Genomic DNA, 18,380 nt, shown 5'->3' with positions numbered 1-18,380 from the left:
TGCACAAATGAGGGTTGCTCATGCATGTGTGACGGCGGGGCGCACACACAGGGGTCGGGTGGAGTGCATGCGCAGGCGTCACGTGTGTATGTGTGGGGAGGTGCACATGCAGAAGGTCATGCATGGGTTGCACAGGTGTGCGGGGGTCATATGCGCATGCATGGGGGGCAGAGCATATGGGCGGGGCACGCACATAGGTTGCATTTTGTGGGTGCGCCTGCGCACTTTGGTCACTTGGTGCTGAAAAGGTTAGCCATCACTGGACTCAACCATTGTCTGGATTGGTATAGGATCTCCTGCATGAGCAGTTGGCTGAACTAGAAGACCTTTAGAAGAAGATCCAACCTGGAAATAAGGAGAAGTTTTCTGACAGCAACAGCAATCAACCCATGGAACAGAAGTTGCCTTCAGAAGTTGTGGGAGCTTCATCACTGGAAGCTTTCAAGAAGAGACTGGACTGCCATCTGTCAGAACTGATGTAGGGTCTCCTGTTTGGGTGGGGGGTTGGACTAGATCCATGGGACAACCTTGAACTATGCCGCCTACGGTTGGACTTAAGCGTAGCACACAAAATTATCTGCTACAATGTCCTACCTGTCAATGACTACTTCAGCTTCAACCACAACAATACAAGAGCACACAACAGATACAAACTCAATATAAACCGCTTCAAACTTGATTGCAGAAAGTACGACCTTAGCAACAGAGTGGTCAATGCCTGGAATGCACTACTTGAATCTGTTGTTATATCCTCTAACCTCCATTCCTTGACCCTTAAACTATCCACTATTGACCTCACCCCATTCCTAAGAGGTCTGTAAGGGGCAGGCATAAGTGCACCATTGTGCCTACTGTCCCTGTCCTATTGTCCCCATTTATTCGTACCTATTTCCTGTATTCTTACTCATGTTTATACTTATACCTATTATCTTGTAAGCGATTGACAAATCAAATAAATAAATAATAAATAATAATAATAGATGACCTCCGAGGTTCTTTCCAGCTCTGTTCTGAATGAAATGAATCTCTTAGCCCAGGGATCTCCAACCTTGGCAGCTTTAAGACTTGTGGACTTCAACTCCCAGAATTCCTCAGCCAGCAAGCTTTGCTGGCTGAGAATTCTGGGAGTTGAAGTCCACAAGTCTTAAAGTTGCCAAGGTTGGGACCCTTGTTTAGCCAATTCTCTCCCCAGCAGACTTGGTACCTATGACTCCCACTGGCCAGGCTCAGAGCCAAACGTCACTCACCTTTGAAAGGCCGCCAACTTCCAAATAAAAGCAGATGATGAAAATATTCCAGGTGACCCAAATGGCCGTCCAGATGGCGTACTGGATGGAAGGAAGGGACATGGGGGGTGGGGGGGAGAGAAAAAACAATCTTATTGCTTATTGAAAAAAAAAATTTTTTAATTGCCTTCCCCAAACCATCTAAGTACAGATAGTTCTTGACTTACAACAATTCATTTAGTGACCACTCAGAGTTACGCAATTGTCAGGAGACTGCGAGAAGAAAGAAAAAAAGAAAGAGACAGAGAGAGAGATAGAAAGAGAGAACGGAGGGAAGGAGGAAGGAAGGAAGGAAGGAAGGTAATGACCATTGTAGCATCCTCATGGTCACATGATCAAAATTTGCACCCTTGGCCACTGGCTCCTATTTATGACAGTTGCAGTGTCCTGGGGTCACATGATCCCCGTTGGTGACCTTCTGACCAGCAAAGTCAATGGGGAAGCCACATTCACTTAACAACCATGTTACTAACTTAAGAGCGGCAGTGGTTCACTTAACAGCCGTGGCAAGAAAGGTCATAAAATGGGACAAAATTCACTTAGCATTCTTGGGGTGTCTTTATGTTCGAACAAGCAAAGTTCTGTGGCCCGCCAGCAGCCAGCAGAACTGGCAGCAGATTGAGACAATGAGGAGGTTGGGGTGGAACATGGGCCAGTCCTGGAGTCTGGGGAAGGCTCCGATGGGTGCTCTTCATTGGAGGCAGAGATAGGGCCAGGGCCGTCTGACAGTTATCAGCTGCCTTCCGAGTTGGACATCAGTGGGGCATAAGAACAGCTGGAGCCTGTTCCCAGTGTGCGTATGCGCAGAGCTGCCAGGAAAAGGGAACAGCTAAGGAACAAGGGTCAACTCGGGAGTAAAGGCACAGGTGGATGGTGAATGGCCCCTCCCATAGGGAATAAAGAGGAGTGAAACGGGAGTGGTGTTTGCAGGAGACTATTAGTTCGTTTAATTAGTGTGAAGATTTGTTCGTGACTTCTTGCCAAGTATTTTCTTGTACAGCATTGTGCTTGGAAGCTGTTGGCCTGGTAACTCTCCAAGCCTGATAAGGTATATGGTTGTAATTCACCCTTGAAAGACTGTTTGCCTGGACTTTGCTGGATGTGAATGATAGGAAATCACATCCAGTCTAATAAAAAGGGCTTTTGTCAGGATGAGGAGTCTGTTTCGTGATTTTGTGAAGCCTAGGTCAAAACACAAAGACAATGGGGGAAGTCAGTTGTAGTGGCACTTCGTGCATGAACAGGAGTTCCCACCACTTATGTGGTCTGGTTCTGAACTGGCCGTGGCCTGGTTTGTGGACTGCGGCCCAGAAATTGCACTAGGAAACCTATTGTACTTTCAGTCTTCCAAGATTCGAGTTAATGTAGCTTTACAATAAAATAGAATTAGCTTATTTGGTTATGTTTCCTGTCTGATCTACATAGTAACATTGATATCAGCTCTGGAGATAACAAGCTGATTAGTCAAATTGCAAAGAGTTTATCTTATGGCTGTGATTATCATGGATCGCCAACTCCATATAAGAAGAATCTCACAGGCAAACGCCTTTTAGGCTGGCAATTAAAATTTGAAGCCCCTTGTATTATGAACTGCCAGATTGTTTCATTGTTTCCCCCCCAAAAGGCTGCAGAACAAAGTGAAAACATTGGATTGAAGTGAATTAAGTCTCCTCCTTTGCAAGGAGTACATCAAAAGCAATTATCTGCTTGCAATCTCAATTGCCCCTGGTCGCATTCAAATGTGCTATGGGAGACAGACAAGCTGAAGACGTGCTTGCATGTTTGAGGTTGTATAAACTGCAACAGGCCAGGTTTAAAACAATCATCTGTTACTGTGGGGGGGATTGTGACAATGTGATTGGAAGTTTTTCTGGATCAACCCAGGAATTAAAAATTGGCCCTTCACTGTGCCAAGCACCAAAGGAAATACCCATGTTTTTCTGAAAATAAGGCCCTAGCTTCTACCCCACAGGAAGTAACTCTATTGAATTCTACTATATAGTGCAGTGATGGCGAACCTTTTGGGCACTGAGTGACGAAAAGGTCATGCAGACATCGTGCATGTGCTCGTCGAGGCTGCACTCAAGAAAAATTGAACTTCTGGGTTTCTAGCGTGCATGCGCACCCGACAAATCAGCTGGTTGGGGCACATGCACGTGCTGGTTTTTGACACTGCCGCACATGCGAAGGCAGGGTGGGATTCTACCAGTCCACACAAATTCACTAGAACTGATTGTTAACATTCCAAGCAATTCGGAGAACCGGTTGTTAGAAGAAATTACTGGCCTAATCCTGTAAGGAAGGCAGGAAGGAAACATTCTGGTTTTGTTTACAGAAACTGCCTCTCCATTAACCCTTATTACATTTTTGGCAGGACTAGACTTCCTGTCTCAGGAACTTCTCTGGAGTTTTTTTTCCCCTCCTTTGCTGGTACTTTGCTTGTGTGGAGTGACCATTCAAAGTTACAGTGGCACTGAAAAAAGTGACTTATGACCATTTTTCACACTTACAACTGTTGCAGCATCCCCACAGGCATGAGAGGCCAGGCGAGGAAATGTAGGCCTCGATGTGAGGGATATTGAGTTGGCCACGCCCAGCCAATAACATGACCATGTCCACCCAGTCACATGACCACCATGCCACACCCACCACCTAAGTCACGCCCAGAGAACCGGTTGTTAAAAAATTTGAATCCCACCCCTGCGCGAATAGATCGCATTCCAGAAAAGCTGAACTTTCGGGTTCTAGCACAGCCGACAATCAGTTTGGCCATACTGGTATTAAAAAAAGCCTACAATCAACTGAGAGGAGGAAAAAAATCCTCTTTTCTCTTCTTTATCCCCTCAGCTGATTGGCGCGGCAGTCTCAGCTGGTGTGGGTAAAGCTGCGCACCGGCATTAGGCAAGCCACGCCCACCAAGCCACGCCCAACAGTGGTAAAAGTATTTGAATCCCACCACTGTGCTATACCATCTGTGTCAACATTGAAGGGACACCTATTCTCATTTTTAACCTAAGCAAGGGACAAAACTCACTTAACAACTGTCTCGTTTAACAATGGAAACTTTGGGTTCAATTGCGGTTGTAAGTTGAGGAAAGCCTGCCATCACTGGCCCGTTCCCACAATTTAGTTCTATGCGTCTTCCAAAAATTAAATCCCATTGAAACTACTGGACTTAAATCCCCATCTGGATATTTATACGCCAGCCTTAGGATCGTTAGCAAACTCACCACCACAATGTAGCGTGGTCTATACTGGATTGTCCCAAAAAGGCCAAGGATCACCATGATGATGTGGAGGAAATTGGCCAGAATCGGAGCCCATTGGTAGCCCAGGAAATCAAACACTTGTCTCTCCAGAGCCACAAGCTAGGAAAGAAAAAGAAGGAAAAAGGTAAGTTGTACGTCCACATTGTACGATATCTATAATTGACAATATCTTGGAAAAAGCTCGTGCTTAGAATACTGTATTCAGTTCCGGTCAATATAAAAAAGATCTTGAGAAAGAGTGCAGAGAAGAGCAACAAAGATGATTAGGGGACTGGAGGCTAAAACATATCAAGATCGGTTGCTGGAATTGGGTATGTCGAGTTTGATGAAGAGAAGGACTGGAAGAGACATGATAGCATTTCCCCTAATCCCATGTTTCAATCAATCAATCATCATGGATTGATGGCCCCAGATGAAAAACAATTAAAAAACCGGGAATACAATACAATAACTTTGAAAAAGAAATGTATTAAAATTGTGAGAAAGTCTGCTGTGAAAATCCCTATATGTCAGGGATCCAAACTCAAGAGAGCAGCAAAGACCCCACACTCTTCCTCCGTTCCATAACCCCCACTCCCTTCTAGCACTGATGATGTTACCTAATTGGGTAATGAAATGTGTGCAAAAAAGCAACCAAGCTCAGAAAGCACCAAGGACCCCACAGTCCTCCTCCACCTCCTTCTCCTCCTCCTCCTCCTTGTTGCAAACCCAGTGGTGGGATTCAAATTTTTTTACTACTGGTTCTGTGGGCGTGGCTTGGTGGGTGTGGCAGGGAAGGATACTCTAAAATCTCCAGTCAGAGGTGGTATTTGCTGGTTCTCCAAACTACTCAAAATTTCTGCTACCGGTTCTCCAGAACTGGTCAGAACCTCTGCGCAAACCCCATTCCCTTCTAACACTGATGATGTTACCTACTTTGGTATTGAAACGTCCGCAATAAAACAACCAAGCTCAGAGAGCGCTGAGGATCCCACAGTTCAACACTGAGCTACCAATATTTTCCTTCAAACTCTTAAATATGGTTCTGCATCTCTTAAAAAGTTTTCTCCCAGGCAGATCTCCAACCCAACAACCCGTTGCTTCTTCTTCTCCCGCCTTCTTCAAAGATGATCTCATGGTTATTTTCCTCAACTGAGAAAACATTTAAGAAAAATGTTTGAAAGTGATATTCTCTGAGTCCAGAAGAACCCATGACGTGAATAAAGAGGCAAGTAGCCCCAGCAATCTTGAATGAAGCATCTGGAGAAGTGGAAGAAAGAAGGCTATTATTCATTTCAAAATCAATTTTCTTTGCATCATTCAGTGCCAGTGGGAAGGGGTTAAGCGCTTAATCTTCCATTAGGAAGATCAAAAAGACATACGGCGGAGGACATTTCAAAATCTTGGATTTCAGACCGGGTAGATGGCGAACACATGATTGAAATCGGTTTACTCAATTGGGCATTTAATTAGCTTGGTTCGTTGCATTAAAGCAAAATTAAAAAAGATACAGAGAAAGAACCAGCATTTGCATATAAGCTTAAGCAGCAAGCAAAGGAAGGGCAAACGAAGAGATTACCGCTGAATTTGCTTGAAGGAGGTAACCTCCCGCTGTTAGATATTGTAAGGATGAATCCAACTTTCCTTCTTAGGAACATAGAATAATAGGGTTGAAAGGGACCTTGGAGGTCTTCTAGTCCAACCACCTGCTCAGGCAGAAGACCCTATAGTAGACCAGAGAAATGGCTGCCCGATCTCTTCTTGAAATCCTCCCAGTGATGGAGACTCTACAACTTCTGAAGCAAAGGTGGTATTCAGCCGGTTCTGACCAATTCTGGCGAACCGGTAGCGGAATTTTTGAGTAGTTAGGAGAACCGGCAAGTACCATCTCTAACTGGCCCTGCCCCATCCATTCTCTGCCTCCCGAGTCCCAGCTGATCTTTGGTTGCCCTGTACAGGAGAACGGAGCTGGAAAGCAGGTTAGTGGGGTGGGGTGGGAATGGGATTGACAGTATCTTTTTTCCCTGCCATGCCCACCAAGCCACGCTCACATAACTGGTAGTAATTTTTTTAAAATCCCACCAAATCTTTCTATCTATCTATCTATCTATCTCCATCTATCTATCATCTATCTGTCTATCTCTATCTATCAATCATCTGTCTATCTCTATCTCTATCTCTATCTCTATCTCTATCTCTATCTCTATATCTATATCTATATCTGTCTGTCTGTCTGTCTGTCTGTCTCTGTCTGTCTCTGTCTCTCTCTCTCTCACCTCCCTTTGTCCCTGCTACAAATATATGGAATCACACTTCAATATGAAAATTGTTTGCATTTAGTGAACAATGTTTTGAGATGTTTAATTCTTTGTGCTACTGTGTATGTACCGAACCCTGAGAAGAAAGAGAGATTTGTCTTTTGGGCATATTTTTAATGGATTCCCCCTCCTCCCCCCAGTTTTTGGGATTATTTTGTCTGTGGAACACTTGATGATTTGTTTTAGGACAAAGTATCAGAATTTTTGCAAAGCCTGGCCTGGAGAATAAACGGAGGCTAGGCTGAAATTGGAGAAGGTACCGCTTTTGGTGTCTGGTTTTTTTTTGTGTGTATGTGATATTATATTGACACTTGAGTAATGCCTTTAAAAACTAATTTCTTCCTGGGCAATTTTTTTAATTTAAAAACAAAGAAAAGGTGGTATGTTGGAAGGCAAATTGATGTCCTGTATTGTCCTGTCCTTTGCACTGATTTTCTGGAACAGTTTGAAGCTGTACATTAAATCTCGCTGTGGTTATTGAAAGTATCTGCTGGTAGTCCTCATTTAGTGAGTGCCTCAGATAGTGACCAGTTATGAGTGTGATGAAAAAGTAACTTTGTGAGAGCAATGGCCATATTTATGACTCTTGTAGCATCTCTCCCTCTGTCATCCATCCACCATTACAATCAGTCAATCAATTTCCTTCACAGCCCCCATTGCCTAAACAAACAACCTCTTCCTGAGCTGCTTTTCAACACAGCATTTCCCTAAAAGGTGCCAAAGGAATTAGCTCAGCTCGGTGAACCTTAATTAATTGATTAGAATCAGCTGCCATCCTGAAACTGACCAGACTTTAATCAGTGTCACACTGAAAGCCTTTGTTTGCCTCCTTAAGGGCTGGTGGCTGCAGTCACCAGCACCCTAGGCAAGCAGCTGGTATTAATGCATTCCTTTTGATGTGTATTCCCCATTATGCACCCGCTTACTCTCTTGTAATCCCTTTCTCCCCAATGCATGAAAGTACAAATACCAATTCTCTTCTTGCTAATTATTCTAGCGCTGGGATGAGCATTCTAGAAAAAGGCAGGAGAGTGGATGAAAGGGCTGTAAGATTTGCCCTTCTAATATTTGCCCTTCCTTGTGAGTTGACTTCGGAAATGTTCCTGTTTGGAGTTATACCTGTGATGCTGTAAAGCAGAATAGAATAACAGAATAATAGAGTTAAAAGGGATCTTGGAGGTCTTCTAGTCCAGCCCCCTGCTCAGTCAAGAGACCCTATACCAGTGTTTATGACTGCCCAATCTCTTTTCGAAAACCTCCAGTGAGGGAGTACCCACAACGTCTGAGCAAAGGAGACCTTTAGTAAAATCATACGCACAGTTAAGGATGATGTGACTTTTCGCTCAGCAATCGCTTCACTTTATGGACAAATTGCTAATCCCAGATTACAGTCACTACACAAAGACTCTCCATGTTGCAAGCATGCCAGTTTCAAAAGTTGGCCTGCTTGTAATGTACACATTTACCCTACCGTACTTATTTCTTTCCGCTTTGTCCCTTTCTGCCTAACCTTGTTTGTACTCTAGCCACAGCTGATACAGGCTGAACAGTAACCAGCCAAGCAAATTCATTAGCAAAACATTTCCCAAACTAATTGGATTTCCAAGAAAACAAGAAAGGAAGCCTTAATCAATTTCCTTCTCGAATAATTGGGGTGGATATTACCCCTTGATGTTCACCGACTGAGAAAAGGAAGGAGGCATGTTTTCGGTCAAAGGAAAGGAGCAGAGGCCTTTTGTAGTTCGGATGTTTCATTAAACCCAGCCATGCCTTTGCTGAACATACGATGTAGAGTTCAGAACAGCGGTTTGGTTCACATCTATACAGGGGCCGGTTGGTCATGTGACTGGGTGGGCGATGTCACTCATCACACCCAGCCCGCCCTCCTGGCCACGCGCTTCAAAGGAACAGGTAAGATTCAGCCAGTTGGGATTAATCCCACCACTGGCAGGCCCTGTTGTATATATATATTTGCATACATATATTTGCATACTCGTAATACTGCATTCTGATTGGTCCGCCATTGCCGCCTATTGATTGGTTACTTGAATACTGTTGTAATTGGTCCGCCTGACGGCGGGAAGTTTAAGAAGCCGTCATTGGCCGCGAGCCGCGAGCAGCCGCTATAAAAGAGGCTGCCGCAGCTCAGGTTTTGTTGAAATTACTGATAGGAAATAAAGAGCTGAATTCACACTGGTCTCGAGTCAGATCTTTCCCGTGACAGAACAGGCGCAATCCCTGCCTGTTTTTCGGCCTGTTTTTGCACCATTTTCAGGCCATTTTGGGGCCATTTTTAGGCTGTTTGGGGGCCATTTTTCAGACCATTTTTGCCTCAGAAAATGCCCCCACCCCCAACAGCTTGAAAACAACCCCAAATCAGGCCATTTTCAGGCCATTTTTCAGACCCCCCCAAACAGTAAAAAAATGTCCCCAAAACCAGTCAAAAATGCCCCCCAAATGGTCTGAAAGTGTCCCCAAAATGGCTTGAAACAGCCCCCCAAAAAAAATCAGGCCAAAAACTGGGCAGGGGCAGGGCCAGCCAGTAGTGGGATTTGCCGGTTCGTGAAACTGTGCCTAATCTTAACTACCAATCCACGAGAACCGGTGCTATAGAAATAGCTGGTATATATTATTATATAACGTGAAGGTTGTATGTTATTTTATGTACCTTATCGCATGTGCTTTATTCTACTGCGGCAAAAGGAGTTGGAAGTCAACGGTTTTCTTTTTCTTCTCTGTTTTACCCTATACTTTTTCTTCTTCCCCTTTTCCTGGGTCTAGGACATTTGCCACAGACAGCTCACGAGGGACATCTCGTTGCGGGACAAAAATTACACAAAATGGTGGAATGGAATAATTAAAGAAAGGCTGCAAAAGGAGGGAGCAAATGAAACGTGAACGACATAACCTAAAATTATTTTAAAATTATTTTAAATAATGAAATGAAATTGTTGAATTGTCCTCTAGTGGAGAGGTGGTATTCAGCAGGTTCTGACCAGTTTTGGAGAAAACGGTAGCAGAAATTTTGAGTAGTTTGGAGAACCGGCAAATGCCACCTCTGACTGGCCCCGCCCCCATCTATTCTCAGGCTCCCGAGTCCCAGCTGATTGGCTGGCTCCTCTTTGGTTGCCCTGCACAGGAGAACGGAGCTGGAAAGCAGGTTAGTGGGGTGGGGAGGGAAGGGGGATTGTACAGTATTCTTCCCCTGCCAGGCCCACCAAGCCATGCCACACCCACCAAGCCATGCCCAAATAACCAGTAGTAAAAACAATTGAATCCCACCACTGCTCTAGTGAGTTGCCCTGCCATGAATTGCCCATGCTGATTTGGCCCGTGGTAAGTTGACTGTGGCAATCTATCCACGGCAAGTTGGTCACCAGAGAATTGGCAGTGGTTAATGGTCTGTGAGCTGTTAGCCGTGGCAAGTTGTCCCATTCTACCTTTTCCTCCCCCATTTTCCCATTATTTTGTCTTTCTGTGCATTTTATAGCTGGATAAACTATAAGCAATATAGTTTATTTCTATATGTCCTATAGGAAAGATGAACAACAATTTCTGGGTGGGGAAAGTGGCAAGTGTGCATGTTTAAAAACATCTGAAGATTGCTGCAGTAATCATTTTGCTCTAAAATTTCTGGTTTCTATAGTAGGATTTGGCACCAAAGCCCAGATTGTCTGCCAGTTTTTATATTTTTACAGCAGAGTCACAGATGCATAGTGTGCAACCCTGCCTGATAATATTTTCCAGTGATCCTGGAGCCATAGCAGAGGAAAACCAAACTCCTCAACTGTTAAAGCTCTGATTGTTAAAAACTACAATGGAGAGGAATCCTCAAACTTATAACTAAAGGTAGTCCTCAACATGACCACACCTGATCCCAAAATTTATTTTGGGATCCTCCTCCTCTTTCTTCCTCCTCCCCCTTCTCCTCCTCCTCCTCCTCCTCCCTCGCAAATCCCACTCACTTCTAGAGCTGATGTTAGTTAGATAGTGAAATGTCTGTAAGCAAACAATCAAGTTCAGAGAGCACCAAGGACTCCATAGTCATGTTCCTCCTCCTCCTCCTCCTCCTCCTCCTCCTCCTCGCAAACCCCATTTCTTTCTGGCCCTGATGATGTTACCTAGTTAGATAGTGAAACGTCTGCAAGAAACAACCAAGTTCAGAGACCACCAAGGACTACACAGTCATCATCTTCCTCCTCCTCTTCCTCCTCCTCCCCCCACCCCCTTGCAAACCCCACATCTTTCTGGCTCTGATGATATTAAATAGTTAGATAGCGAAACATCTGCATTAAGCAAAAAACCAAACTCAAAGGGCACGAAGGACTCCACTGTCTGAAACTTTTAAAGAAAGAAAGAGACAAACAAACAAGAGAGTAAACAAATATCTGTTTTCTTTTTGAATTACCTGGATCAATTTTACTCTCTCATGTTCAAGGAGAACATGAAGGGCACACATACCTTGTCAATGAATTGGGGACTTTAGGCTGGAGGACCAAGGTGGAGGCTAAAGGATTTGCAGAGCAGGCTCACCAATCAACTAAACTCCATCACCCATAGAAGCGCAATAAGATGCAATGAATTCCTGCATTTGCTAAGTTAGTGACATGGTTTTTAGGTGAACCTGGCTTCCCCATCACAAAAGGGAATCATACCACCCCAGGATATTGCAACCGTCATAAATATGAGTCAGTCACCCAGGGTCTGAATTTTGATCATGTGACCAGATTACGCTACAGCGGTCATAAGTGTGAAAAATGGTCCTGTCACTTTTTTCAATTCCATTGTAACTTCAAACGGTCACTAAATGAACTATTGTAAGAGGACTACCAATACTTGTTCTGACCAAGGCTTCTGAGACCGTAATAAAGCACACGCTTCGTTAAAACAACTCTTGTTTTATTTCAACGCTGGGAATTATGTTCATTCCCAGCGCATAATGACTCCTAAACAGTCCCTCGAGATAAGCACCCACCTTTCTCTCCTTTGAATTGCTGCCAACAACTAAAGTGCCAAATGAATTGTAAAAAAACCAACCTAAGTACAAAGTCCACGCAGAGCTTCAAGGATTAATCCAAACATCATGAATGACTTTGCTTCCTGCAAAGATTTCGCCACCTTTGCCTGTTCTTTATACCTTAGGGGAGGGGCAATCACCTCCCAGCATTACTCCCCTTTTCAGAGTCGCCCCTTTTGTTTCAGCTGCTCTCGCCTTCTAGCACCTCTGCACACACGTGCACTGGGAACAGGCTCCCCTGGGTCCTCTGCCTTGCTGCTGCCAGACGCTGGAGGCTCCTGAGTCAGCACCCCACTCCCAGTTGGTCCTGGCCCCATCTCTGCATTGGATGCATGACCCTCGTCCAAGTCCTCTCCAGACTCCCAGACTGGTCCCCGTTCTTCCCCACTGCCTGATGCCGCTGCCGTCTGCACAGGCTGCTGGCGAACCACAATGATGCTATGAAGTCCATTCATTGAGTTGTATCCATTCATTCTGCCTGGAAAAATGCCTTAATATTATTTGTTTTAGAATATCTCTCTCTTTCCCAGCCTGAAGTCTTCTGAGAACCCAGCAACTAATTATTGCAAGGGTTGTAAGAAACTAATCCTCAACTACAAACACAATCAAAGTGGACTCTACCCTTTGAGATAATCCAGATACATCAATAATCTGAATTCCTGAGACTCACCTCTGTCATTACTTTGTCCAGTTCTTTTCTAATCCCAACATTTCCTTAACGAGGGAGAACAGGTAAACTTACAACCACTCACTTTGCATCCTTTTGAAATTATAATGGCACTGAAATAAGAGACTTACGACGGGTCCTCACACTTATGACCATTGCAGCATCCTCGTGGACATGAGATCAAAATCCAGGCACTTGGCAACCGGCACGTATCGATAAAAGTTGCAGCATCTCGGGGTCAAATGATAGCCATATGCAACTTTACCAGATTTCTCCCAACAAGCAAAATCGACGGAGGGAAAGCTGGATTCACTTAACAATGACGGGATTCACTTAATAACAGCAGTGATTCATTTAACAGCCATTGCAAAAAGATTGTAAAAATTGAGCAGGGCTCCCTTAACCAAGAGCTTGCTTAACAACATAAATTCTGGTCCCAGAAAACAAGCTCAGGGCTCAAAAAGATCTTGACAGACTTGAGCAATGGGCCCCACCAACAGCATGGAATTTGATGTGGAGGAAAGTGAGGTTTTACACCTGGGCAGGAAAAAAAAACCCAGAGGTACAAGTACAGATTAGGCGAAACCCGGCTCAAAAAACAGTAACTGGGAGGGGAACTTTGGAGTCCTAGTGGATGAAACACGAGCCAGCAGTGTGCAGCCGCAGCCAAAATAGCTAATATAATCCTTGGTTGTATAAACAGAGGCACAGAATCAAGATCACGTAATGTATTTAGTGCCATTTTTAAAAAGCCGTGACGGCGAACCTAGGACACACTTGCGGGAAGTGGCATGTAGAGCCATCTTCGCCAGAACGTGAGCCGCTGCCCCGGAGCAGGTCCACTGTGCATGCGTGCACGCTGCTCGCCCACCAGCTGATCGTTGGGTAGCTGTGGCGCATGCGGGGGGGCATGTGGGAGACACACGTGCATATGCAGAATGGTGCAGGGTGCACAGGGGGGGATCATGCACGCATGCACAGCAATGCACAGCACATGTGAGGGTTGCATGCACATGCACAGAGATGCATGGCATGCACATGGGTGGTCGCGTGCACATACGCAGGGAGCGTGGGAGGGGTCCACATGCAGAGTTGGGATGTTACCGGTTCTGCCCAGGTCTATAGAACTGGTAGCTCTGAAGAGCAATAGACACTAAACCGGTTCTGTGTCTGCTGCTGTTTGGCCCACCCGCCCATCTGGGCTCTTACCTGTCCTTTATTTCCTGCTTTTTCAACCTCAGCTGCTTTGCACAGCCAGAGGTGGGATTTTACCAGTTTGCACCTATTCACTAGAACTGGTTGTTAATATTCTAAGCAGTTTGGAGAACCAGTTGTTAGAAGAAATTACTGGCCTAATCCTGTAAGGAAGGCAGGAAGGCAACATTCTGGTGTTGCTTAAAGAAACTGCCTCTCCGTTAACCCTTGTTACATTCTTGGCAGGATTAGAGTTCCTGTCTCAGGAATATCTCTGGAGTTTTTCCCCACTCCTTTGCTGGTACTTTGCTTGTGTGGAGCGACCATTCAAAGTTACAATGCCACTGAAAAAAGTGACTTCTGACCATTTTTCACACTTATGACTGCTGCCACGCCCAGCCAATAACATAACCACCAAGCCACGCCCCCCAGTCACATGACCACCAAGCCATGCCCACCACCTAAGCCACGCCCACAGAACCAGTTGTTAAAAAAATTGAATCCCACCCCTTTGTGCGGCACAGCTGAGGTTGAAAAAAGCATGGAAAAAGTAGCTTTCCAAACACTGCGCATGTGTGCGCAGCGCTTTTCAGCTGTTCGGGCGGCATAGCTTAAGGTTTTTTTACACACATGCACAGCGCGCATCAGGCGTACGTGCGTATGAAGCGCTCAAGTGCATGTAAAACGTATCACCGAACCAGTAGTAACACCAGTTGAATCCCACCCCTGTCCACATGCATTGCCTTATGGGTGTTGGCACGCATGTGCGCACTTTTGGCACGTGAGGACGTAAAGGTTAGCCATCACCGTTAAAAACCCTTGGCACGGCCACACCTGGAATCCTGCATCCAGTTTTGATCACCACATTACAAAAAAGATGTTGAGACTTTGGGAAAAATGCAAAGAAGAGCAACTATAATTGAAGGCGTGCAAACTAAAATATGTGAAGAACAGTTGGAGGATTTGGGTTTGACTAGTCTGGAGAAAAGAAGGTCTGTGGGGGGACAGGATAGCAGTCTTCCAATATTTGAGGGGCTGCTACAAAGAAGAGGGGGTCAATTTATTTTCCAAAGCACCAGAGGGCAGGACAAGAAACAATGGATGGAAACTAATCAAGGAAAGAAGCAACCTGGAATTGAAGAGAAATTTTCTAACATTGAGGACAATTAACCAGTGGAACAGGATTGCCTTCAGATGTTGTAGGTGCTTCATCACTGGAGGTTTTTAAGAAGTGACTGGACACTCACTTGTCTGAAATGGTATAGGATCTCCTGCTGAAGCAGGGGGCTGGACTAGAAGACCTCCAAGGTCCCTTCCAGCTCTATTCTGATTCTGGTCCCAGTGGTGATTGTAAGCCGAGATCTGTATGGTAAGTTTGTTGAACCGATGCTGCAAATGCACCTCTGTATGACACAGAAAACTGTGGGTGGCAGGAGAGCGTGATTTTATGAGTCATTTTAACTGCACGATCATGCAAAGGTATTAAAGAATTTGGTCTCCAGATGCTGTTTCTCTAAATGCTAATGGCTGTTCTGCTACCAATGCAAAGATTTAGCTCAACACATTATTTAAAGAGCCAAAGTAGTATTAAAATAATTGGATTCACTTTAGTTAAACTTCCCTTACTTGTTCCAAACGCAATTGCAGGCGAGCAATATCCATTACCTTGCTTTAGAGTTAGCCATTCTTCTGCATCACGTTGCACAAAAATTACTTTTGTGCGTCACTGGGTATTTTAATGGGGCTGAGAGAGAAGGGCATACAATACAGATAGTTCTCAACTTACAACGGTTTGTTTAGTGACCGTTCAAAGTTACATCATCCCTGAAAAAAATGACTTATGACCGTCTTTCACACTTTCAACCTATACATGTCTTGCTTAGCAACAGAAATGTTGGCTCAGTTGTGGTCGTAACCCGAGGACGACCTGTAGCAAGAGAAATTTATTGCAAGTAACATCTGCTGAGCGGATGCTGGCAGAATGATTTTGGATAAACCAGATTTCCTATTAATTTGATTGGGGAGTACAAAGCCCATCAGCCCCAGCAACCACGATAATGGAGGATGCTATGTTGAGGAAAGCTGGTATAGATGAGAGATTGCTGTAATCCACCAATGTCATCTTCTCACAATGGTTTTCCCTACTTGGTGCCTTCACGAGTTTACAGATTTCAGTTCCCATAATTCTCAGCCTGTAGGACAATCTAAGATTGGGTCCAAATCAAAGGCGGTATTCAGCAGGTTCTGACCAGTTCTGGAGAACCGGTAGCGGAAATTTTGAATAGTTCAGAGAACCGGCAAATCCACCTCTGACTTGGACATTTTACAGTACCCTTCCCCTGGCAACCCACCAAGCCACACCCACAGAACCAGTTAGTAAAAAAAAATGAATCCCACCACTGGTCCAAACCATACACTAAACCATAGTGTCATTTCTTTCTTTGTAGCCAAATATATTGTGTGAATTGAGCTTTTGTAGTTTATTTAGCAAACCATTGTACTTAAGCAAACACAACTTAATGAACCCAGCTTAGCCCTATGTGTAAATGTTGTAAGCCATCATTTGTGTAGCATTAGTGTATTAAATGAAGCACAGTTCTTGGTTGGATAAATAAATAAGTCACAAAATATCCTGAGCTGTAACCTTAATTTATAAACTACAAGCTCTATACCTGTGCTTTGCTATGAAACTATGTGGTCGGGCTTAGTTTTTGGGGAGGAAAATAAGGGGGGAATTCTGCCTCTGTCTACCAACTTCAATTGGTACTCATCTAGTGAAGAGAAGGACCAGGGGAGACAGGATAGCATCTTCCAATATTTGAGGAGCTGCCACAGAGAGGAGGGTTAAGCTATTTTCCAAAGCACCCAAAGGCCAGACAAGGAACAATGGATGGAAACTGAACAAGGAGAGATTCAACCTGGAAACAAGGAGAAACTTTCTGACAGTGAGAACAATCAACCCATGGAACAGAATTTGTCTTCAGAAGTTGTGGGAGCGCCATCACTTGAGATTTTCAAGAAGAGATTGGACTGCCATTTGTCAGAAATGGTGTATAATATCATTCCAGACAAATGGCTGTCTAATTTCTTCTTGAAAGCCACCAGTAATGAAGCACCTACAATATCTGGAGGTAAGCCATTCTACTGGTTAATTGTCATCAGTGTCTCTTTAATGATCTTCCATTCATTAGTTCTTGTCCTACCATGAGGTGCTTTGGAAAATAGCTTGACCCCTTCCTCCTCTCTGTGGCAGCCCCTCAAATATTGGAAGACTACTATCCTGTCTCCCCTGGTCCTTCTCTTCACTAAACTAGCCATGCCCAATTCCTGCAACCGTTCTTCATACGTTTTAGCCTCCAGTCCCCTAATCATCTTGGTTGCTCTTCTCTGCACTTTTTCTAGAGTCTCAACATCTTTTGATTATGACCTATGACCTATTACTTGCTGTTTATCTGTACACTGTGAGCTTATGCACTGGAGACAAATTCCTTGTGTGTCTGATCACACGTGGTCAGTAAAGAATTCTATTCTATACTAATCTAATTCTATTCTATTCTAGTCTAATTCTATCCTATCCCTTCCTATTCTAATTCTATTCTATCCTATTCCATTCCATTCTATTCTATTCTAATTCTATTCTATTTCCTATTCTATTCCATTCCATTCCATTGCATTCCATTCTATTTCATTCTATTCTGTTTCATTCTATTCTATTTCATTCTAGTCTGTTCTAATAGAATATTCTATTCTATTCTATTCTAATTCTAATTTATTCTAATTCTATTCTATTCATGATGACCAAAACTGAACCCAGGACTCCAAGTGTGGACTTACCAGTGAACTATAAGATGAGATAAAAACCGTCTACATCCTACTTAGGTGAAATGTAAATGACCTATACCTGAAATGTCAAATGAAAAAGCTGTGTCCAGAATGTTACAAAACATGCAGGAAAGGGTTTAATTTTTTGGGGGGTGGGGGTGGGGTGGGGGGTATTTTGAAATATTGGGATGTGTTATGAGGCTAACACCCCTTGAAATTGAGCGAAGCCCAAAGTTTCCTCTTGCTAGCAAGCTCAGCCTTGCAAGCAGCCTGAGGCCCAAGGTCGTGACTCGGTTGCCCAATTCTTTGGTTGTGTTGGTGCAATTGCTGTTTCTCCAGACAAGGTTGTCAAGGAAACATACCTCTGGGCCTTGCACTCCCACCCGCAGCCAAGGTCCCTGATCCAGCAAGGTCAAGAGAGCAAGCAAAGAGGAGGAACAGCTTATCGCTAAGTCTCTGAGATAGGTTTGGTCAGCACCGTTCTTTTATACAGGTAGAGATCATCCTCACCTTATGACCACAACCGCGCCCAACCTTTAAAGTTGCTAAGTGAGAAATTTGTTCGGTGAGTTTTGCCCCGTTTTACAAATTTTCTTGCTGCATTGTTAAATCAGGGGTCCCCAAACTTGGCACCTTTAAGACTTGTGGACTTCAGCTCCCAGAATTCTCCAGCCAGCTAAGGTTGGCACCGTTTCCTATTTCAAAAAAACTTTAGTTCATTTAATACACTTTCATGTGAATTGTCTCTATGTACAGTATATGCATTATACAGTATTGTTTCTTCATTGATTATTTCAGCAGGCTATTGTATGCTCTGAAGAGGCAGTC

At 44.2% G+C, this 18,380-nt stretch overlaps 1 protein-coding gene across 3 annotated transcripts in view; it reads right to left on the bottom strand.

The window, feature by feature from the left end:
- NKAIN4 (sodium/potassium transporting ATPase interacting 4) overlaps nucleotides 1–18,380 on the bottom strand; it is a 354,886-nt gene that overhangs the window by 73,645 nt on the left and 262,861 nt on the right. For all 3 annotated transcript variants that reach the window (XM_087928898.1, XM_087928897.1, XM_087928899.1), the window contains 2 exons: nucleotides 4,517–4,654; nucleotides 1,248–1,328 (listed from right to left, as the gene is read on the bottom strand). In XM_087928898.1, coding sequence (XP_087785024.1) covers nucleotides 1,248–1,328; nucleotides 4,517–4,654 — 219 coding nt within the window. The remainder of the gene's footprint in view (nucleotides 1–1,247; nucleotides 1,329–4,516; nucleotides 4,655–18,380) is intronic.

This window comes from Pseudonaja textilis, chromosome 3 (assembly GCF_049901715.1).
Source record: "Pseudonaja textilis isolate UNSWEBS1 chromosome 3, rPseTex1.2, whole genome shotgun sequence".
NCBI classification, from domain to species: Eukaryota; Metazoa; Chordata; class Lepidosauria; order Squamata; family Elapidae; genus Pseudonaja; species Pseudonaja textilis.
The sequence above is the reverse complement of the archived record's forward strand: the minus strand, read 5'-3'. Positions and strand labels throughout refer to the sequence as shown.